General features: G+C 38.6%; 1 protein-coding gene across 2 annotated transcripts in view; it reads left to right on the top strand.

Moving 5' to 3' along the window:
* Positions 1 to 23601, top strand: part of PPIL2 (peptidylprolyl isomerase like 2) — a 71563-nt gene that overhangs the window by 17429 nt on the left and 30533 nt on the right. For both annotated transcript variants that reach the window (XM_030500908.1, XM_030500909.1), the window contains exons 7-12: positions 806 to 897; positions 2683 to 2772; positions 11345 to 11420; positions 12815 to 12975; positions 14485 to 14560; positions 15768 to 15874. In XM_030500908.1, coding sequence (XP_030356768.1) covers positions 806 to 897; positions 2683 to 2772; positions 11345 to 11420; positions 12815 to 12975; positions 14485 to 14560; positions 15768 to 15874 — 602 coding nt within the window. The remainder of the gene's footprint in view (positions 1 to 805; positions 898 to 2682; positions 2773 to 11344; positions 11421 to 12814; positions 12976 to 14484; positions 14561 to 15767; positions 15875 to 23601) is intronic.

Here is a 23601-nt window from a genome sequence, read left to right on the forward strand (position 1 = left end):
ACAGCGGCCTCTATTCTGGTCTCCCTGCTGGTTTTGATTTTCGGATGGTAATTAAGAAAAAAAGAACCAAATAGACCCAGCCTATTGCAAAAGTCTCACCCAAGCCCCTGGGTGCAGCAAACTGATCAAGTATTAATAACCTTCTTCTAATTGCTTTCTGCTGAGATGATCCAGACATTTTTCTTTTTCCTCGTACATTGCCTTCCATCAGTTTGCTTGTTGTTGACATGCTTAATATTTATGCTGACCCTCCTGGGAAAATTCACAGCTTGATTAGAGCAGAAGCTGCGTTCCTTATTGAATAACGTGTTCAGATTTAATGGCATTCTGCTTGCCACATTTGAATACAAAATACTCTCCTCTCCTAAAAGCACAACAGCTGCTGTGAACTTTTTTGTAGGATATAAGCTAAACTTTTATTCCTGGAAACAGCACTGAAAAGAGAGCACTGGGCACGTTACAAGATACTGGCTATCAATAGAGCTTTGATTACAACAATAACTGTTATATTGTGGTACTTCATAGATATCAAGCCAGTTGGACAAAGTTCTCTGTTGGGGGATTGAAGGCAGTAGGCTTCAAAACTGCATTTTTATTGCTTGCTTTATAATTCCCTTAAATGTTACTTTTTCCATTTAGCATCGAAGAATCAAAGCATGGTTAAAACACCATTGAATACACACTGAAGTTACACATTCTATTAAAAATGAATGTAAATATCCTTCACAGAGAGAACAGAAATTGGCTATTTCAAAACAGCTGTAGGGACTTCATGTAAAATTTAGACTTTTTTCCCCTCCTTCAGGTAAATATCACTGTCCAGTGCTGTTTACTGTATTCACCAATAACTCCCATATTGTGGCCATCAAGACAACTGGAAATGTGTTTGCCTACGAGGTAGGTTCTCTGTTGCGTTTCATTATTAACATTTTATACTTGATGCATTTCATTCAAGATCACAAAACGCTTTAAAAAGATGGGTAAGTTTCATTCTTGTTTTACAGCTAGGGAGATTAAAGTACAAGGAGATGAACTGGCTTCACAAATTGTTGTCCAACTTTTACCTTCAATATATGAAGAAGCCTACAATATGATTTAAAAGACATTTTTAAACCCTTTTCCTAAGATAATCTGCATGCATGGAATTCTTGTAGAGCAAAATGAGTAGCTTCTATATGCTCCTCAGTTGAATTAATAGACAAATTTTCTGTTGTCTTCTTTCTGATACAGCATCATCACCAAAACAAATTGCCTCATTTCTATTCATATCAATGAATAAAAAATAGTATTTTAACTGGAGCTGGGGAAAGTGCAGAGAGAATGCCTTAATGGACACTTTAACTGCATTTTTATTTGTGTTTTGTGAACATTTGTGCAAACCCTGGTGGAATTCTAGTTGTGACTTTTTGCATAAGTTTGCATAAGCCTTACTGTAAAAACAACATTTATTCTTTTCAGTAGCAAAGAAATGCTTCAATTAATGGGTCCATATCCAGTGTTGTAAGACATCTGAACACTGAAACATCTGCTTTTTGAAATCTGTTGATGAGAAATTCCAGTAGGACTTTCAGGTACTGAGAGAGGAGCAAGCTGAAACCATTGCAATCAAGGAAAAGGCTGGATTCATCACGGTTTTGAAAATGTGCTCTGCTTGTAGTTGAACTCTTCATTCCAGCTGTGAGAGCAGTCAAGCTTAGGTTAAAATAGAAAGTAATTTCTGTTCCTTCTGGGAGCATGATGCTTTGATTGCTGTGGTTAAAAGGCAGAAATGAGTTTGAGAGAAGTCTTTGTTAAATGCTTGTTGATATTGTAAAATTATTGTTCAGTTTGCTACAATTTATAATACCAGGCTTCCTAAACAAGCTGTGCCAAGAGGATCTGTTTCTTATGTAGTGTAGCATTTATTGGTTTATTGTAAGCATATAATTAATTTATGGACTTTTGAAGAAACTGGAAAAATATTGTCACTTTCATCTGAGGAGAATAGAGGACATTTGGGTGAATAACATATTCAGGATTTTTGCAGGCAAACATTCATAGTCATCTCAGTGTATGATGTATTTGTTCATGACAACAAAGCATTTATTCCACTTGGATTGTCACTATGAAATAACACACTGCTGCTTTGTTGAGCATCATTTAATTTTCTCAGGTGAACAGAAGCATTGCTACAGGCTAGGTGCAGCAGTAAGGGTGGACAGAGTGTGAGGGGCTAACGCTGGCCTGGCACATGCATGTCTCCCCGAGGGGGGCTGACAGAGGAGGAGATACAGACCCCTTGTAAGAGCTGCCTGTCTTGTGCCATCTGTAAAACACTTAACTTAGAAAACTGCAAGCAAGATTTTTTTTTTATTATTTTGGCAGTACTTTTGTGATGAATTTAGTTACAATGATGTGCATAACTGTGCAATGTTAAAGGCTGCAAAGTTCTTTTTAAAACAAAATAAAACCCAAAGAGCAAACCACATGGAACTGTTGAGTTTTGTAGGGGTGAAAACCAAAAGCTTCTTATCTCTTAAAAACACACAGTGAAAATATTGCAGCTACCAGTTGAGAATGAAGGGTTAAATTGTATTCTTTATAATTTTTACTTTAAGGTTTTATTGGTATCACCTATTCACATGTAATATTTATGCATTAGAATCCAATTTTTAATATTTGTGTCTTTTGCCTGGCTGTTAGGCAGTTGAGCAGCTGAACATAAAACCGAAGAGCTACAAGGATCTTTTGACAGATGAGCCCTTCACTAGGCAAGACATTGTGACACTACAGGTAAAGTTTTCTTTCTGTTACGTGTCTTGCTGTACACCTTTTTGCAGAGGATGAAATGTTGCTATGTTCAGTTATAGCAGGATTCTAGAATAATGGAACTGGTAAACATTGTCTTTGTGTGTGACTTGGAGATGGTAAAATGGGAACGGCTGTATTTTCTTTGTTATCCGGACGAGCCACAAAGATGCCATATAACTTAGAGCTTGACAAATCAGTAGAGTGACTATTGTGTACCTTGTACACAGTGTCCAAATTGTATATTGTAAAAAATTGTAAATTGGAGGAGAAAAAAATAAAAAGATGCCCAGAAAGCATCAAGGATACCATGTAAAAATGTGAATTTTGGCAAATATGTTTGCAATTGCTTACTATTTTACTGTATCCAACTGAATATAAGATCTTGTGCATAGTTGTAAGTTTTAGATATGAAACTACACATAAGATCTTGGGGTTGTTTTCTTTAAATCCTAAAAATTTGCTGTGACTCTTCAGATTTATTGTGAGACTTAACAGAAACGCAGTAGGAAAAGACTGTAGAGGAAAGGTAAAGATATTTCCAGAATCATCTTCAGCTTGAGACTGCCAACAGTGGGTTGTCTATGCTATCAAAACATGTTTCAGAATTTAAAGTATGTAAACTTTTGTGAAGTTCATGTTATATTAGGACTGAAACTAATTGCCCATCTTACTCTTTCAAAGATGTCTAGAGGAGTCAAAGCTTCAGAGTAGTATTTTTTTATAGAATGTTTCTCAAAATGTAGAGTAAAATAAGCAGCAAACCGAAGGATTTTCTTTAAGTGCTTGCTTAGAATGGTTTTCTTCTGAATAGATGCCAATGTTGGTCTTTTAATTATTTTAACAGAATTAAAACCTAAATTGAAAAATCATTGTAAATTCAAGAATGTAAAAGATATTTATTTACAGATGAATTTTAGTACTAAAATATCAAAAATTTGTGCTTAAAAGGAGGCATTTTTAAGCTTTCATGACTTAAAAATGGAGGAAAAAAGATGCAAGGATCATTATTACTGGAGTCATGAGTTAGTATGCATCTCATGAACAGTTCATTGTCACTAACCAAGACTAATTCAGTCTAATTTCAATAGAAAAATATTTTCCATTTATGTCTAAATTTAAATAAAATGTATGCCTCCTTCCCTACTCCTGAGTGCTGAACAGCATGTTTATAAATATTTTTCCTCTATCCCCTTGGGCTTGTGGCTGTTCAAGCTCATGCAACAAAATAAAATGTTTTTAATCCAATGTAAGCAAAAATCATCACTTTTTCAGATTGAAAGCTCCCAACAGAATGTTATTTAAATGTAACAGCATGGTTGCTAATGGATTTGGAACAGTAAAAAAAGACAACATGAGTGACTAAAAATGTTTCTGTGCATCAGTATGGAAACCCATATTATTTTGAACAAATAATTAAAATGTGCCATCATTTAAAAATATTTTGGTATGTTTTGTAGGTTTGGAGTTTAATGTATGTGTAAAGAGTGTGTTCCTGTTACACACCCAGCTTTGCTTTTTTCATAAAAGCAAACAGATGCTGTAGTCTCCTAAATCTCAGAATGCAATAGCTAGTAATTTACATGTTCCCTATGTGGATTTTTGTCAATATTTTTCATCTTCATTCTGTTCTTGATGTCTTGGGTTTCTATCTTGCTTGGAAGAGTATGTCCATTAATAGAAATCAGTAGATAACGATGGTTGTCCAGTTACTGGTACAGTCATCCTGCCAGCTACATAGAAGTCACAGCTGTACATTACCTATACCTCTCATGTCCTTTTAGGATGACGTTTGTAATGCATGAGTAGATTTGTTCTTCTTAAGTAAACAGCTTATTACGGATTGGTGTCGGCTTCTATAGTGCGCAATCTTGTGGTATACTCAAATACGTTTAGAAACAGCAAAGATACCCCCATCTTGGCATTGGCCTAGAGGAGATTTAGAACATTGGAATGCTGTTAACCAACTAAAGTTTGACCCTTTACCCAATTAGTTTGTAAATATTTCTTTCAAAGAAAGACTTTCAACAAACAGGCTAAAATGGCTTTGGGGTGTTGTTTGAGAAGTAAAAGCCATTTAATTCACTGCACAGCACCCACTGCAAGCTTGTAGGTATACTTTGATTTTCCCTATTCAAATGCTGCCCTACCCTGACTTGCTTTGTTGAGGCCAGAATGCAACCTAAAGTGGTAGGAGTAGGCTGGATATTAAAATTGCTTATGTGTATGTGGTATAGAAATATGCTCTTATTTTCTCATACTATTTTCTTCCTGCAAATTGTTGAAAGGCAGACCAATGTCTCCTCTACAAGCTCTGTAGGCAGTGTGGTGGCTTCACACTGCCAAGCTCTACCACCTGTGGCTTTGTTTCTTAGCCAGAGTTCATGACTGCAATCTGTTGCGTTTCAATTTGTGGCTCTAGAGCTCTACCCCAAATCCCGCTTCTCTTAAAAACCTTTCAATGCTATGTTGAAGTTTATCACTTTGTTGTTTTCCCATTCCCTCGTGTAAATTGACTACTGTGGTATCTGAGAAAGCTGGAATTGATAGTGAGTTGGTAACAGTGACCCTCCTGTTTGGCAAAAAGGTAGATATAAAATGAAGTTGCTATAAAAAACATTCTTTGCTTTGCAAATAACAGCTGAAAAGGACTGTCTGTAATAGCTGTGTTTATCAATAGAAAATAACATTTCTAGAGGCTGACTCTGTCATAGGAAGCAGATGGGCTACCTGTGTTTGGTAGTGAAATACCACATGATAAATGGAAAATTTGAATAATGTATGTTTACAGATTATTTGTATGATCATAGTTTTCCTTATTGATACATAATAGGCAGTCCTACAGCTGCCAGGGATGTTCTTTTACTGGAATAGCAATTGACTTCAAACTTGACCTCTCTCTCTTAATGTATATAACTAAAATCAAAACAAAAAAGTCTGCTCTTTCCAGGAGAGCGAGAACTGCATAAAATTCTTTGTTCTGTTCTTGGTGCTAAACATCACTCAAACACTGATCATAATCCATCCCTGTTATCTTTCTGATGAGCACCATCTCAGCTGGTGATTTTGATTTTGGTGATAGTTATTCTGTCCTATTGCTAATAAGTTTACTTTTTAAAAAGGACAAATTATTTTGGATTCGGAACTAAAAAGAGCAAAATCACTACTTTAGTTGTTAATAACACTATCTTTGATCTATGATGTACTTCTCTTTGTAAAGGAATCCACAGTGCTTCCTGCACTAAGATACACAGAATTTGCGTTTTTCCGTGTTGAAATGCAAATGTCCTGGGGAAGAGCATGGCATTTTTTCATCAACATATGGTGATGTTATCCAGCCCCTCAGGGCAGGAGGTAAAGAATATCCTGGTGTGCAAGATACATTACTGAAACTGGAATGTAGTTATTCAGGGAAAAAATACCATGGATTCTGGTTTAATATCTTGCTGATAACAGCAGAAATGCACATGACATTGTTCCATCTGAAACCTTTCTTAGACACCAGCAGTCTTCGTATGACTGGATTTTTTAGACTAGCCTTTTACCTTCAAGTTGAAATTCCCTTTTCACAGCCGTATGATCATCCACAAACTCAAGTCAAGCTTTCCATCTTCCACATAATAAGATTGCATTAGACTACAATTCAGAACTTGGTGATTTTTTTCTGTCCTGTGTTTTACAGGTTTTCAGCTGGTTTACAATCTAAATGTTTAACCTAATTTGAAGTTATCTTTCAAGTGAATTTTTGGGGTTTGTAATTCAGTGTAAGATCTCAAGGTCTACTTTCCGCCATTTAATCTTTGTGACAAAATCTGGTCAACAGTTGGTAGAAATTATTATTAATTAGTGACACCGTAAATTCTGCGTGTGTTTCAATTGTATATGTTGTAAATTATTCATGTGTAATGATGTGGAACTTAATAGCAAACACATAAATAATCTGGATTCCCTCATAAAAGAGTGGGCAGGCTGAAGTAAGCATCTGCCCCAGCTCAGGATGCACAGAGAGGAGCAGGGACAGACAGTGCTTTGCTGGACATGGTGGTGGGCTCTGACAGTGCTATGGACTTCTTCCCAATTGGAACAAGTGCGAGAAGGTCCTGAGGAGAGCAAAGTAAGAATGCTGCAGCACCATGCTTTCACATCCCATTTGGTAGGAATTGTTCAGAGGAACTGAGAATAATTTTTCCTTTAGCCCCCTGTCAATTCCTCATCCTCCACCGTGACTCTTTTCAAATAGAAACCACAGCTCTCAAATTTGTGAAGATACAGCAGAAATTATTCCTGCTCTGGAAACTCTTAGAAGCCATTAGGAGGCTATGTGCTGTCAGGGGAATTAGTGTGGCTTTGCACAACAGCAGTGGTTGCACGTAAAGCAGAGGCAGACATGATCTGTTCCTCTTCACCAGAAGAATTTCAATAAATCCCCCCAACCTTTGTGCCAGTGGTAATAGGCACAGTCTTCTGATGGCAGCCTGCTGAGAGCCTTCCCTGATAAATTCATCTTAACAAATGCATCTGCTTTGCACCACAGGAGTGGAGGGGGATTCCTGGGAGAAATAGACACACACATGCACAAAAAGTCTGGGTAGAATACAAACAGGTTTACTGCCATTAAAGGAAAAATAGAGGTCATGCTGTTACATGCTTCCTTATGTCAATTTTATTGTTTCTGTATAACCTAATCAGCCATGGACAAGACATGGGTCCCCAACAAGCTGTTAAACACCACTGGCATTTGTGGCAGGAAGCATAACTAATGAGCTAAGTTGGAGGTAGCTGAGCTGCACACTGTTAATTGGTATTTCACTCCTCAGCTATTGCTCCTTTGCCCTTTGCGTGACAGGTCAGAGCAGATTTCCTCTCAGTTGTGGGCGAGGGCTCTTTGAGGGCAAATCCTGCCCCAGTGCATGTGCAGAGAGACTGATAAAGAAGGGACACTTTGGGACATGGTCAGCCCATGAAGGTGACAGTCCTGAAGATAATTAGGGATGAAGCTTGGCCAACTTTTCAAATGCTAAGAGAAGAATCAGGCTTCAAAGGAATTACACGGTCTAAAACTGTGCTGGCTTTAACCTTTTTTTTGGGGAGGTTGTGTATATGGTGCTCAAGATTAAGGGAGTTTAAGTGTTTCCTGAAGTAGGTGAAACCAGAAAATGATAGGGAAAAAACAAGTGGAATAAAACATGAGATTAATTGTTTTCAGAGCTCAGTTTTCAGGAGACCATCAAGTATGAGATTTTTAATAGTCATGATAGTTAGCAACGCTTTGAAGTCTGTATCCGTACTAGTAATTTGCTAAACTAAAATTTATGGGTTGTAACCTTAATAAGAAAAACCCTGAGATTGCTGCCTATGGTAATTTGAATACATATTTTTAAACATTCTAAGACAAACAAAAGTAGGCCCATTTACTCTTCATGGTTCGTCTTCCTTTCTGGTTTCTGTGCACTTACACATAACTTATTTCTTTAGACCTTTGGGCTCTAGGCCTTAACAGGATTAGGAACATCCCTGTGAGTCCAACCTTTCTCTGAGTAGGAGAAGCCATTAATTCATTAGAGACCAAAGCTTTGATGGTGTGGGTACGTCTGTCTGCCCATCCCTGTGGTGTCTTGGTCAGACTGCTCTGATTTTGTGCCTGGCAACTGTCAGGGATGCAAAGAGAGGAACTTGGCAGACTACTTATTAGTGTTTAGACAGTTTTCTTCCTGAAGTGATATGTCTAAAGACCGTGTGTAGTTTTAAAATTAAAAATGTACCTTAAAAAACTGTATCTTGTGTTTTAGAACTTGGTACCATCAGTAAGGAAATAGTTTATATCTTCCACTGCACAGGTTGGACTGTTCAGATACATTTCTGCTCTGGGGGATGGTAGAAGCAAATGGTGTCTCGTGATTAACTTAATATTCACCACAGTACCATCACACTTAGTATGTGTGTTTGTCTAACTTTAATCAAACTTTTAGTATACCATGATGCTGTATTTTAGAGGGAGGAATCAATATGTCAACCACTTATCCTAGATGTCCTGTGTAAGATGACACTCAAATTTCAATCTGAGGAACCATTTTTGAGAGAAACTGGTTTTGGAGTAGACTCATGGGTTGTCTGCCTTCTCAATGTGTGGTGAGACTCCTTTGCAGAATCAGGAACACAAGGGAAAACACTGTACACCACACCTTTGTTGAGATTTCCATTTGAACTAATGGCCCACCTCAGTGTGATAAAGGACCTTGTGCAGAGGACCTTGGTCTCAGTTCTGGAGTTCGGGGTTGTCTCGGGTCTCTCAGAAAGCAGGTGAATGGCTGTGGTCTGCAAGGAAAGGGAGCTGCCCAGTGGCCTCTGCCATCCTTTGTACCATAATGGGTGCATTGCCTATGGAGAGGTTAGTGGCGATTTGGAGAGCCCTGAGAAATCCCTTGCAGGGTAAGAGACTATAAACATTTTTCCCAGAGCTGCTCAATGGCTGCAATTAGGCTGTTTAAGCCAGGTAAATGTTTGGTTGAACTGTGGCTGTGAAACAGCTTGAACTAATGGTACCCTGCACACAAACCACTTGGTTTCATAAGGTACTGGCAGTTGTGATGTCCTTTCTTTTATTATTAAACAATCAATAAATCAGAGGAATATAATGAAGGTATTTTCTGGTTCATCTTTACTGCTGTCTCCTGCTCTTCCTCTTGTCCATGAAAAGTCAATTTCAGGAGCCAGTCTTGCTGTTCAGCTTTGCTGTGAATGGCAGACATGTAAATCCATTTGTTGCTATTAATATTAATACACAGATGTGTTTTTCCTTTCCTGGAAAGGGCAGGCAGTCCTTACTTCCTACCCACTCTGCTGAGGTGGTACTTTTATGTGCAAGGCAATGATTGTTGTTTGGGAAAGCTGCAGCTCATGATTACTGAAGGGTGTCAGGGAGGAGGCAACCTGTGTCTTCTGGAAACACACTGAGTCCTTTCTCCAGACTTTCTCCATGCATCTTGTTGACTGTCAGAGAGCAAGGCTGTGAGATTATCTCTATTCATATATACGTAAATATGTATGTGAGGTAATAAATAATAAATACACCTGAGTGCTGGTGTCGGAGGATACGAAAATGGTTAAAAACCAGGTCCAAATTTCCTATTCTTTAGTAGTTTTACTTAAAGATTATCCATTTCTAATGCAAAATGTTAAAGATAAAATATCTGTGGGTTTTTTTGGCAGTCCATGTCTTGATGAAGATCTATTGGAGGGGTATAGTAGGACAGGAAACAACAGAAAATTATTGTATAGTGGTTGGAAAAGGGACAACAAAAAGCCACGAGGTCATCATTAAGGCTCAGAATCACACAGCTTGATTTCATAAATGTGTTTGGGTTTACTACCAGCAGTAAAACTAAAACTGTGTTCTCTAGTGGAAGCTTACCATTTCAAAGATGAGTAAAAGGCATAATTATCTCATTTAATAAGTGATGGAGCTACCAGCTCTGCTTGGATTAATCATTACTGTTATCAGAGATGGAATTGTCAGAACTTCTTACAAACAGTGGTGATCTGAGAAGCTGTGTTAAATCTATTTGGCATAATGCTGTTCATGTCAGTGTCAGAGTTTTTCACATAATACATTGCGTTATTTTTTCCTGAACTTACAACTATTGCATATTATTAAGATGTTTTGGTATTTTAGATTTTGAATTGTTTTCTGTAAAATAGAATTTCCAGAAATGACTGAGTGTCCTGAGCTGATGTTTTGACCTTTCTGTGCTGCAGAGGAGCTTGAGGAGAAAAGCTTGAAGTCATTGTAAGAAGAGGATTAAGGACTGTTTAATAATAGTGTAATGTAACCTAGTTTACCAGTAGGCACTCCTTGTCTCACTCTCTCTAACAAAAGGTCAAAGTTACGTAGAAAGTTGCCTAAAGACTCAGAGTTAATGGACTCTGTATTTTTGCAGTTTTCCTTGAGTGGTCACTCAATAATACCACTTTTTGTTGCTTTTTTAAATTATTAACTTTTCTTTTTAAATGTAATTTTGTAAGCACAGTTTTCACTAGTAAAAACTTCCAATCAAAACAGTTCTGACTGCAAAGACTTGCTCTGAGATTTATTTGTATTTTGAAATGCATTACAAAAATTCACAGAGCATGTGCAAACCAGGCACACTGTTACAAATAGGAGATAGCTGATGGGAATTTGCATAGATCTTACGCCAAATCACAGAATGAAGGAAAGAATCAGGGGATTGCAGCTCCTTGTTCTTTCTTCTCACTAGGATAGGATGGACTCAGCTTCTGTTAGTAATTTCTGTAGGCAAAATATGTGTAATACTATGTCTGGGACTAAATCCCAGATCCCTAAGGAGCCTTCTGTGAATGGACTCATGGCTGATGTCAGTTGGGGTTGATTGCTTTATATTTTTTTCATCTTCCTGTGGTTTGGGGAGTGTGGAAGTTATTGTGTCTCTCCTTATTTGTTTTTTATTTATTATGGTGGTGTCTGCCCTTCAGACTAGTCTTTTATGGAATAGGTGCCTACCAAGGTGTCTCATATTTGTTTTTTTAATTACTATTTCAGGATCCAACAAACCTGGATAAGTTCAATGTCTCAAACTTCTTTCATGTTAAGAACAACATAAAAGTAATAGATCCAGGTAAGGATGAATTGAAAGAAGGCTAAAAAAACACCGACCCAAATATGCAAATTCTAAAGAAGACGTTATGGAATTGACAGTTTCCTGGACAGACATCCCTCGGTGGCTAGTGGTAACTTTGAAAGCTTCTTGGAAACGTGAATAGCTTGTCAAAACTATCCCTTTCACATCAAAATGTGTTAACAGATTTTGAAGCAAAGACATGATTCTTTGAGAAATCATTAACTGTCTCTATTGAGTGCTGTGCAAACATGGAAAGCTTTCCATATCCTTTAAGAGTAGGTAGGTGATAGACAAATGAGGGGGGAAAAATAATTTGCCAAAAGATCCATTAGCCTTGTACTAGAACCAAGACAAGAAAATCTGCATCTTCCTATACCTGTCTGCCAGGCTCTTTACTGAGTGTATCAACAATATATTTCCCATCCTTCTTCCTGGAGAACAGTGGGCATCTTCCAAGTTAAAGATGGAGATAGATTTTTTTAAAAAGTCCCCATATTATGCTAATAATAAGAAATAAAATGCTTTCTCTTTCTAGATATCTAAGAAATTTGCTTCTCAGTTCTTTTGTGACTTTTTGATAGCTAAATGCTTAGTAATACCTGCTAATATTAAACTACTGAAGGAAAAAAATCTCTTCTTTGCCCTTGTGGTTTAGAACTGTTTCTGATGAGGCCTAATTGCTGATTCTAAGCATGGTGTGTTTTTCTGGGTCTATTATGCTCATCTTTGGGTTTTTCTAAAGCTACTAGTTCTGCAAGCAAGCATCTCTCTTTCCATTTACCTGCTAAAAATAAGTGGGTATTATCTCAGAGATGGAATATCTAATGCCCAGTAAATAGCAGGCATAAGCAAGAGAGAGAACAAGAGAAACTTGTAAAAATAAAAAAAATAAAAATAATCAAACTCTCCAGTCCAGTCACCAGCCTCCTCCTCCTGTCTCATGTTAAAGATCTAATCTTGGGATTTTTGCATTACAGGCCTGGCCCTTCAGTGAGGAGACGAAAGACAAGTTTATATTGTACCCAATTGTATCTTGTCTTTATTGTTCTATAAAAATTTTACAAGACTTGTGTGAACTTAGATAATTTCTAGTGGTTTCAAAGAAACTTTGGCAGTAGTTTATTTGAAGTTGTTGGGTTTTTTGTTTTATTGTATACCATCATACTGGCATTTATTGTGCTGTATTCCAAGTTGTACTGTCATTAGTGTTATACATTGCTGTTTTTTACTGTTTCTGCAGGAATAAATGTGGTTACTGGGTCTTTTTATTGAAAAAAATGTAGAAATAATATCTGGAAGAGTTTTGTGTAACTAGATATGTGATAAACTGAAGGAGAACAACATAGAATTTTTCTTTTAACCCTGAATTGTTTGACTCTTGTCTTACATAGATGAAGAAAAAGCCAAATTAGATCCATCTTACTATTTGAAAAATACAAATACAGAGACTCGAGAGACTTTACTGGAGCTTTATAAGGAATTCAAAGGCGATGATATTCTAGCAGCTACTATGAAGGCTCCTGAAAAGAAGAAAGTGGATAAGCTGAATGCAGTAAGTAGACTTAATTTGTAGTTTGGCACTGATTGACTTCTTCAGGAATGGTAATAGATGCTTAGAGGCTGTATTGCTGTATAAACAGACACTACCCCTGCTTTCTGTTACATGGGAGTTTGTCATAGATAAGTATATGAGAATCATACTTGAGTTCCTTAGAAATACATTGTATGTGTCAGTTTCTCTTTGTTAAATCATTATAAATGATTCTAGAAATGGAGCACACTAAGAAGGAAGAATCTTTATGATGTGGTTGTGATGTATATGTTGGCAGAACCTTTTTTCCCAGGTTGTAATCTCTTGCTTTGAATTTGTTTATCATTGCTTTCTCCAGTTATTGGCAGAGAGTACACACCTTAAGGGCAGTGCAAGTGAATCATTTCTGGTGTGGGCAAATATATCAGTCATCCACAGCTGCTTCTCCATTTTTTTGCACTGGAATGCAAGATTTTTGGTGGAATATTTTAAAGGGTGTTCTTCCAGGTGGCTGTTACTGTGTGTTCATGGTTGTCAAGAGAAGCAACTCATCTGCATCTAGATTTCCTACATCAAAGGCTGTTTGAAATTGGCAAGACGGAACATTCTTCTTTTAATAATTCTGGGATGTATGTGTGTTCGTGCTTTGATTACACTTACGCAAAAATGAATAGCAATGCAGCATACAGCTTTTAATGAGGAGGTTTAGTGGCAGATATGGGAGTGTGTGAGACCAAGGAGTAGGGTCACATTTGCCCCTTTTTCAGGGCATTATAGTGTTATGGGAAAACAAAAGATGTAGGGAAGAAGAAAAGAGGTGAGAAAACAATGAGCTCTACACATGTTGGGGAGTCAGATTGTCAGCTAATGATGTGGATGGGCATAACTATAAACTTGCATAGGATGCAGTGTAACCTTATGGATAGAGCATTAGCCTGACCTGTATTCTTTACCAGGCATTGCCCCAGAGCCACTAAACTTACCCCGGGTTTATTAGATCTTTGTCATTTACTACAAAATCCATATGTGACATTCACATTTCCTTTCTGCAGGAGAACTACAAAGCTCAAAATAGACATCGGGAACAATGGGATAGTGCCTCTGCACGCAGAAGGGCCAGGTGTGGGAGAGGGGATGATTTGCTTTTCTCTGCAGTATCTCTGTGGTTCACTGGGTTTTCCTTCCACTTACGTAGCAACATTGGAGAATTTTACAGATGTCTTGCCAGGAGTACTCCTTTCGTATCTCCACCTGTGGACATACAAATACATTCTCATAATATAATAAGCAATAAGCCCCTTCAGCTCAGTACATGGAAAGCCTTAACTAGTTTCATCAGAGCAAATGTTATGGGCAACAGATGGAGAATTATCATTGCATCGTGCATTTGCTTCTTTCTATAGGAACTAGAGCGGAAAGTCTGCCTTCGGAAGAGTAACATTTGTGTGTTTCTAGTGCTTATGTATTATCTTTAATAGATAAATTTTATGATATAATGTCTTTTTCTCTTGCTTTTTCCTCTGCAAACAGGCTCACTATTCCACTGGAGCAGTAAGTGCTTCCTTCACCTCCACTGCAATGGTGCCTGAAACTACACACGAAGCAGGTAGCAGAACTACCTAGATACAAGCTGTTTATTTATTTCCAATTTTAAAGTGTGCTCCCTAGCACACACACAGTTATGGGGACTGAAGGAATGCATTGATAATTGGTCAGTGCTGATGCTGTGGAAATGTATTCCCTGAGCAGATATATCCTTACTTTCCACTGAGCTCATTCTGAAAATAATGGAGCAATTATGAATTAGCTTTGGCTTTGAATGGCAGTTACTTACATTAAACTGAAATTAATGAGGTCTTTTCTATGCCTGGGAACCACAAAATGGGAACTTATGTAAGTTAGGAATGAAGTGTAGTCTCTCGTCAAATAGCACACAAAATCTTGTCCACTTATTTGGCACAACCTGGTATTGGTTAGAATGACAGCAAATTTTGTGGTGATAACTTTTGATTCATTGCTTTTCAAGGTTACACAAAAATGCATTTTAGTACAATAAAGTTTTTTGTTCATTCTCCAGCCTAAACACAAACGTATAGAATTTATTTAATTTGAATATTGATTAAATAGCTGAGTGATTAGTATTCCCAGTTGATGAGAAAGGTCTGGCTTTTGGCACTAAAATTTAGAAGTATGTCACACACTTGGGCGAAGATTGAACACAGTGCTAAAGCTACATTCACCAAGTTCAGTTCCTTTAGTTGGTGGATTACAGTGATCTGCAGGTGACTTTTGAGTGTTGAAAATATCTGACTAACTAGACATTTTGACAGAATGGAAGTAGAAACATCCTGGACTGATCCTTTGGTTTGACCTTCCAGTAATGTTTCCAGTAACAGCTTCATTTGTTTTCAGGACTGGGTAGGTCCTCATATGTCAGCAATTTGTGGTTGACAGATGACTACCTGCTTGGCTTCCAAGTTTGACAAGAAACAATTTGGTTTCAAAGTAACGTTGGTGGTTGGTAGACATTACTTGAAAATTACAGTTTGTAATATTGAATGCTTCTGTGACTTAAAAATATAGATTATATTGTTGGCTCTTGAGGAGCTGGTGGTTTTATGTAATGGAAAGTGTTTTGCACAGAGATTAATGTGAGGTTATCATAGATGAATTTCAGAGTACGTTCCCTGAAGACCCGGTACCGCAGGGGAAGAGGTCAGACAGTAGAGTCTAGCAATTTGTTTTCTGATTATTTCTGAAGATCAATGAGTAAGCTTCCAGAGGGCTAATTATTGTCTTTTGCTTTGATACAGCTGCTATTGAAGAAGATGTTGTGAGATACACATACGTGAAGAAGAAGGGCTACGTGCGACTTCACACTAATAAGGGAGACCTGAACTTGGAGCTGCACTGTGATATGGTACTGTGTTCCCATAAAATTAATCTCTTTAGATAACAGACAGAATAGGAGCCGGCAATGGAAATGTCAAAAGAAAGGAATAGTTTGTAGTTGTAATAGATACAGATAAATAACTAGCTTTCAGTTGGTTTACAATAGGAATTATAAATGTATATGTATTATTTTATGTTATCCTACTATATGTGTAAATGTTCTCTGTGAGTAGTCTCATACATTTTAGTGGACTACTTACAGCATGTCAAGGTACATGTTTAGAGCTTCAAAGCTCTAATAGTGACCCAAACAGTGACAAGGAAGGTAGAGATAAAAAAGAAGGAAGAGCACAGGGAAGAGAGAATAACCCAAGGTTACACAGCAGGTTACTTGGCAGAACCAGGAAAAGAACCTCAGTGAAACTGAGAGCAGTCTGTCAGCCTGAGTACTTGTAGTTAAGAACTAAAGAAATGGTTAATTTGTTTCTAAATCTTGAGCTTCAAGAACAAACCTATATGAAAACCTTACAATATATTTTTTGTTTCCTGCCATTTCAGTTTTTAAGATTCAAGTTCTCAAACATCTTCCCTTTGCCATTAAGAGGTAGACATTTGTTTCAAAAAACAACGGACTACAGTTTTTTATTGTCAGTACAGTCTGATTCTGGAGGAAATCTGTGGCTCTTAAAATAATAAATACGGCAAAGCTTAGGGTAGATGGATGAGTTGTGGCGACACTGATGTCTCAGACGTCACTGCTTGGTTGTGTGCTTGCTTATTTGTTTATACAACCACAGCTATAAAAGGAAAAAAGTTTTCAATGTGAAAAGCTCAAACCTTCCGTTGTTTACTGAGATTTTTATTCTAGGCTTGAAAGTAGATGTTTTAGGAAGTTGAAGGATATGAATAGGAATTTAAATGGTAAAACTTCTGCTTGTTGTGACCCTCACAGAATTTAAGGACAGTGGTGCTGGGGTGCCTGGCATGAAATCCCGAGATGCACGGGGAGAATGCATCTTTTTTTGCCTGGGGGGAGGAAAGAAAGGAGTAAAAAGGACAAGCCTGCTAGCTTTCCCTTCTTGTCCTTTCTGTCCCACAAGTAAGGAGCAAGGTCTGTGTGAGCATTTCGAGCTGATCTGTAGAAACAATATGAGAATCTCCACAACAGCCTGTCATGCTAGTAATTCCGTAGATCCCTGTCATCCCTACAGGTGTTTTCCATGATCTTAAATAGTAACACTATGTAATAAGGCAAAAAGCAGAGGATGTGAGTATAGCAATATTTGGGGGCAGCAGCAGAATGAGCAGATTGCATTGAATCATTTGTTATGCCATATGTTCTCAAACTGGCTCCTGGCTAATGCAGGCTGACTGCAGCTATTCTTATCAGCATGGGGCTTTTTGGCCACATGTATGACCAGTGTCACTCAGTCCTGAGGACCCAGTCTCAATTACCCATTATAAACTTCCTGTATGATATCCATTGTGTTTCCTTTTTTCCAGATGAATTCCTATTCATCTCCCTGTCACACACACTGCTTCCTCATGCACACATTGGAAGTGTGCACTGTTTTACACAACCAGACCTGCTTGAACACTAGCCTTTAGCCATCTGTTCATTTCTTTGTGTCGATTAAATCTATGTGAATTAAGCAGACTTTTGGCACTGCAGAGAGGAAAAGATATATATTTAGAATAAGTAGGAAAAACTTGCTGCTTTAAGGAGGTTTTCACAACATCCACTTTAGGTCATCATCCTAGGTCTATTAAATCAGTTCTTCCAGGAGGCGCCTGTTTTTCTCCCTTTACTATATAAGGAGTTTGTGCTTCTAACTTTGGTTTTCCTGAATCACACTGAGGTTAGGCACATAAGGCAGCTCAGTACAGACAGAGAAAATATCTTACAAACATATAACATACATATAGGTCACAGATCAGCTACAGTGGATCTATTGAGATTGCAAAGACAGAAAATGGGGAAATGCCAAAATCAAACTTTTCTAAACACATCCAGTTCACTCTGCTTATGAATATGCATGGTAATAGTCTTAATTAATCATACGCTGATTTTTTTATTAGTTCTCCCGGCTTATTCAGTGCACAAGCTGAACCAGTTCTGGGAGCTGTTTAGAACTGTGTGGTGGAATGGTTTATACACAGGATTTGTTTTTCCTGAAAAAGCGCAGAATGTGGGTAAGATCCTTGAATGCAGTCAGGAGGAACTGGGCTATATCATATGGCTCACCCAAATTAATGTTGCACAGGCTTTTTAGTACCTTATTTTTCAGCCTTTGTGATTTTTCACGTAGTTAGCATGGGTAGTACCCTGACTTTTCAGAAAGAAATGGAGAAACAAATTTCAGCCCAAAGCAATGTACTGATACACATTTAGATCACCAGCAGATTTGGGACCCCTGGATTCGACACATGGATCAGTGCTACTTAAGTGAACAACAGAGCCAATAGCATTATTAGGTTGTCATTGCTATTTGAATTCAGACAAAATACATGTGATTTGGAGAATTCATACATATACTCTCAAGCAGTGCAACTGCAGGAGCAAGTATATGATATATAAGCTGTATTACAGTGGTGCTTAGCTTCTCTTTTTAAAGACTGAATGCTGTCTGCCTGGTTGGTGTCTTGACCTGACCACAGGCTCCTGTTTCTAATTGCTGAATGATATCCTGTGCTCTGGTTATTATGGAAACTGTGGTTGTATTTGTACAGTACTGCAAATACATGATTGTCATATGCTTTAGGAAGATTGAGGATGAAGTTGCTATATAAATGTGACAAATGAATGCCTGTGTCTGGAGGTAGGACTTGCAACATTCAAATTACATTTTAAAATAGTCTTACAGGTTAGATTTCAATATACACTTTGAATTGAAGTCTCCTTGCTGAAAACAGATAACAGCAAGTGACCTACTTGCTGTCTTAGAGTGTATGTCTACTGAGTCTTCAATTGTATTTTCATGCCTATGGGCTGTATTTAAGCAAAATGTTCTTGCTGTTGTGCTCTCAGCAGTCTGCACTGCTTCCGAAGTCTGCTCAGTGTCTCTGTCTTCAGTACCTGCCTTGAGCCTCTCCCTTCACAGCTCTTCTGACTCCTGTTCTTTCCTGCCCCTGTTTTTTGTGAGCTATCTGGCAGTATGGATCGTTTGGAGTTTGGTCCATATGTACGCGTGGAAACTTTTGTTTAAAAATAAATCTAGGGATCTTCATATGCTTTATGGTGCCAATCAATAAGATTGATAGTGATGAGATTCGTCCTAGCACCAAAAACCTAATCAAAAAGTGTTTTGTATTGATCCAGGGGAGGAAATCAGTGCTGCAGTATGATTGAAGTCATCCGTTACTTGGTGACAGGATTCAGAAAGAGAGCATGAAATAGGGTGAGAATCCAGATATTTTCTGTGCTTGAAATCACTTGTTCAGAGCATCAGAAAACTTCACTTAGGTTCCAGAAAGATGATGTGTGGTTTAAATCATTGACCTGAAAAACAGCAATAAAAAGACTTTGGAAGATAAGCTGGATTTTTTTCCACCTTTTTGAATTTGTGTCTCAAATGAGCAAAGGTACACTACTGTTCTCTCTTTGCATCATAGCAGTGTGCCTAGTGCTCTTTGCTGCCATTTGTTTTTCTCCCTATCTTCTTACTCAGATACAGTATGTTCCTCCTGATGGGGACTAATCAGATGGCCATTTGTTAGGGACGTTTTCCAGGAAGCTGAGTTCAGCTGGGCATAAGCAACATTTGTTGTATACGCTAATTGGAAACAAATTTACAAAAATTTTACTTGCCAGAAGTAGTGTTGGCAAGTACAAGAGATTTAACAGCATCCAACAAGTGTTATTCTTTCAGCTCTAGTCTTACGCATCGCCACACAAATAAATTATGAAGAAATAACTGATGAAAGGCAATTAAGGTCACTGGATTTCTTGCATTTCATTTACAGTGATTTTTCTAGTCTTCTCAAGTTACTTTAATCAGGATGTTGCTGGGAACAATTGTGTATATCATCTGTGTGTATTCTGCTGTATTGGGTATTGCGATGCAGTTATACCTTGTAGGTGGTGGAGCAGCCTCTTAAGGCAGGGTGGAGACTTTACCCTGTGCAAAATGTCAAATTGACTTGGATGTGGAAGTAGAAAAGCAGTATGGTGTAATGAATGGAGTGGAGAACTAGGAGCAGGTAACCCCTGAATTCTCTGTCTTTGCCGCAGACTTGCTCCATGGTATGGCTTTTGTCATTTGGTTATAGATTTTTTTTTAAATCAGTGGCATCCCAGCTTGTATTTCACAAGGAGCAATAAATATGGGCATAATTTTGAATTCCCAGGAAATAATGTGTATCATGGATGCCTGATTGCTGGAGTGCAGCTATCCAAATAACCCAGCCTGCCTGTTGGAATCAGCAGCCCTGCAGGAGACTAGACAGAGTAGCAGACTCCTGGTCTCTGCAACTGTGAAAGGGAATAAAAATTCCTGCCTTTGCCTCTAGATTGCTTTGGGGCTTTCTTGTTTAGTGCTTGTACTTTTTTAGTTTGATCGTGCCATGGAAATATATATAAAAATAAATTTAATAGCTCCAGAAGATCCTGTCAAAATGATGAACAGGTGGTTTGGTCACCCTTTTCTCCTTGGTGAGTTCTCACACAAGTGGTCACTGTGGGGTAGGGATCTGGTGGTTAAACACATGCCAATAGTAGTAATTAAATACTAATCTGCAACTGCCGCAGCAGTTTTTGTCAATTTGCCTGTCTCTCTCAGGTTTAATACTTTAAGGTTTAAGGGCAAGTTGGCATAACAAAGAAGAATGTGAGATGGATTTCAAAGCTCCATCCAGCACTCCACAAATGCTTTTTGAGGTTTTAGGACCTGGCAAACTTTGCTCAATGATGATGTCTTGGCATAACTATCTAAAGAAGCCATTATTTTACTAACACTGATGTTTTAATCTTTTGAGGCCCTCTGACCTGTTAAATATGCCTGTGATCTATAAATGTGTAATCCAGCCCCTGTTCTTTGAAATCATCTCTCCTTTTGTGTGAGGGACTGTTCTGAAGATCAGAAGCCTGTAAACTTCTTATCCATTTCCAGTGGGAAAGAAGTGAGTTGCTGAAAAAATCCTTTGACATCCTGGCATGACAAGGTTCCCCGGTCTTCCTGAATCTCTCATTTTCTTTCTGATTTCAATGTTCATTCTGCTCACTTTCTGTCAGCGTCATTGTGGCACTGTCTGGCAGATAACTAGCTGACATTTACCAGTGTCTGTTCACTCAGTAATATAGTTGTAGGGATGAAGTACAGTAGTCTTGGCATGGTTGTAAATAGCTTGTTTCATATTTTTTCGTCAAAATAGGTCATTGTAGACAGAGCTGCAACTTCCAACTTTGAAAGTTCTCATCAACAGAAACTAAAACCAACCAAACAAAACTGCCCTTTTCCCGTAGGGAACAGCTGGATAAAAATGTTTGTTAGAGAGGATGTTGTTACTTCTTGGTGTGTTTTTTTCCTCATAGTGCTACAATGGTAGACATATCTATTGCTCTTCTTTGTGGTTGGGAGTAGAATGGTTCTGCACAGCCATATTGATTAACAGGTCACTTCTAGGTTGTTCTTAAGTGACTAGAGGATAATATTACAAATATTTTTAACTTTGGGGACAGCTAAGTGCCACCCAGCCACTTGCTCACTCCCCCCATGGTGGGATGGGGGAGAGATTTGGAAGAACGAAAGTGAGAAGACTCATGAGCTGAGTAAGGCAAAAGCTGTTATATGTGCTTTTCAGTGTTTTGCAGCAGTGGAGGGGCAGTGAGAGTCCCCAATGCCCCCCCTTGCTTGTGCCTGAATGGGACATTCAACATGGGGTTGAGGAAGGTGCTCAGCCACGTACCTGTGAACGCATCCCTGCACCATGGGGCTTGCTGTTCTTGGCTGTCTCTGCATGGTCTCCTGGCAGCCTTTGGTGTTGGATAATCAGTGAGAAGGCGTTTTGTACATTTGGACCTTTCTACCACTTCCAGGCCCTCTGACAAGCTGGATCAGGGAGAGAATCAATTGTTCCTGGATTGTGTTGCTTGGTTTTTGATGTTTGACAGTGCAGGCATCCCATACCAGCTGTGTCTGCCACTTAGTGATCCCAGACCCGAGGATGAGGCGGGTGGTTTGGAGTTACACAGCTGCTGCTCTTCATCTTTCTCTGACACGTTTCTTGTTTGTACCTTGGCTCCTCTGATGAGCGCAGTGACCTTGGGAGGCTGACAGTTACCAGAGCTTCACTGTCTAGCATAGAAGCAGTTACAGGTTGCATCTTCTAAAAAGGTGGAATTTATGTGCAGTCTGTTGCAGACTGACAAAATGCCAGGGATCTGCTGTGAGACCTGCAATACTCCAAGTTTTACAGCTGTTGGAGTCTGCTCAAGCAATTAAAGTTGCACCCTCATTTAGACTGTACCTACCAATGCTGTGTCGTGCTTGCCAGCTCCATCCTCATCAGCACCCAGCCCTGCACTGCACTGTCTGATAAGCTCCTCAGCCATTGTGTGACTGACAAATTTGAGGCTGGGGAGAGGATTATTTTCATTTCTACCACGGCAGTAAATAAAAGTTAGAGGAAAAGTGGTGACTGTGGCTAGGAATGATGACTTTGCCTCTGGAGAGCTAGTAGTTAACATTGACAAATTAGATGAGTGAATTAGATGCCTTGTTTAACTTGAGTTGTGCTCAGCTAAACTGATTGATTGTCCCTGTACTTTCAGAAAAGTGAAAAATAAAAGTGGAGTATGTCATTTTTTTGTTGGCATCTTGTCGAAGCTGAGCATCTTGCTTAGACTTTGAAAAAGTTTTTGGTAGCATCATTAATGTCAGTACTGTGGAAGAAATGTCTTTGAAAAGTGAAATTTAGCTATCTGCTGGAATCTTTGCTAAATAGCTAATTAAATTATAATGGGTTTCTGTATAATAAGATTGCAGTAATTCTGCTCTTTGTGCTAAGCAAACTTCTGAGGCTTTGAGGTAGCAAAAGAGGCAAATGTTACTATCAAGTCAGCAGCCTATTACCCAAGGCATAATTTGCTTGTTCTGATTCTTTTTTAATATCAGTAAGAGTCTGGCCAAGTGTTTTACTCCACAATGCCCTAATGCTTTCATCTCTCACAGTGCTCACTCACTGGAACTGTGCTCTTCTGATTGTAGATTGCAAATTGACCTGAACGTGTTTGCTCACTGTATGACCAGATTGAGAATGGTGTTCCTTACATGAACTATGTCTTGTTTAAACTGAACCACCATAGGCAGCTGTTGTTTGCCACCATAACCTGTCACCAGCTCAACCCCTCTCGCACGTAGGGGAACTGTTAGCAGGGAAATGGAGCTGGCAGGGGGTGATGTTCGGGTCTATAGTAAACGCTTCTCCTGCAGGAAATGTCATGGGCTTCCTGCAGTGAAACTCTCCCTGTGCTTTTGCAGTGGGCTTTGTGGTGTTCTGGATTTTCTTGTCCCTCTTGCTCTGAAACAAATGGAGCGTGCTCCTAGTCCAGTGGTGCAAAGTGAAGTAGAGTCACCTATATTGCCTTCCAGTACAGTACTATGCCTTGAAACACACAGGAAACACTTACATGTCCGATTTCTTTCCATGACTTAGTGGAGGGAACAGACATTTGCACCTGGTAGATGGTGATTCCAGAAGCTGCTCTATTACAATTGTCTGAGTAAGCCCTAAATAAAGCCAAGCTTCTATTAGGGT

Source organism: Strigops habroptila, chromosome 11 (genome assembly GCF_004027225.2).
Source record: "Strigops habroptila isolate Jane chromosome 11, bStrHab1.2.pri, whole genome shotgun sequence".
NCBI lineage: Eukaryota > Metazoa > Chordata > Aves > Psittaciformes > Psittacidae > Strigops > Strigops habroptila.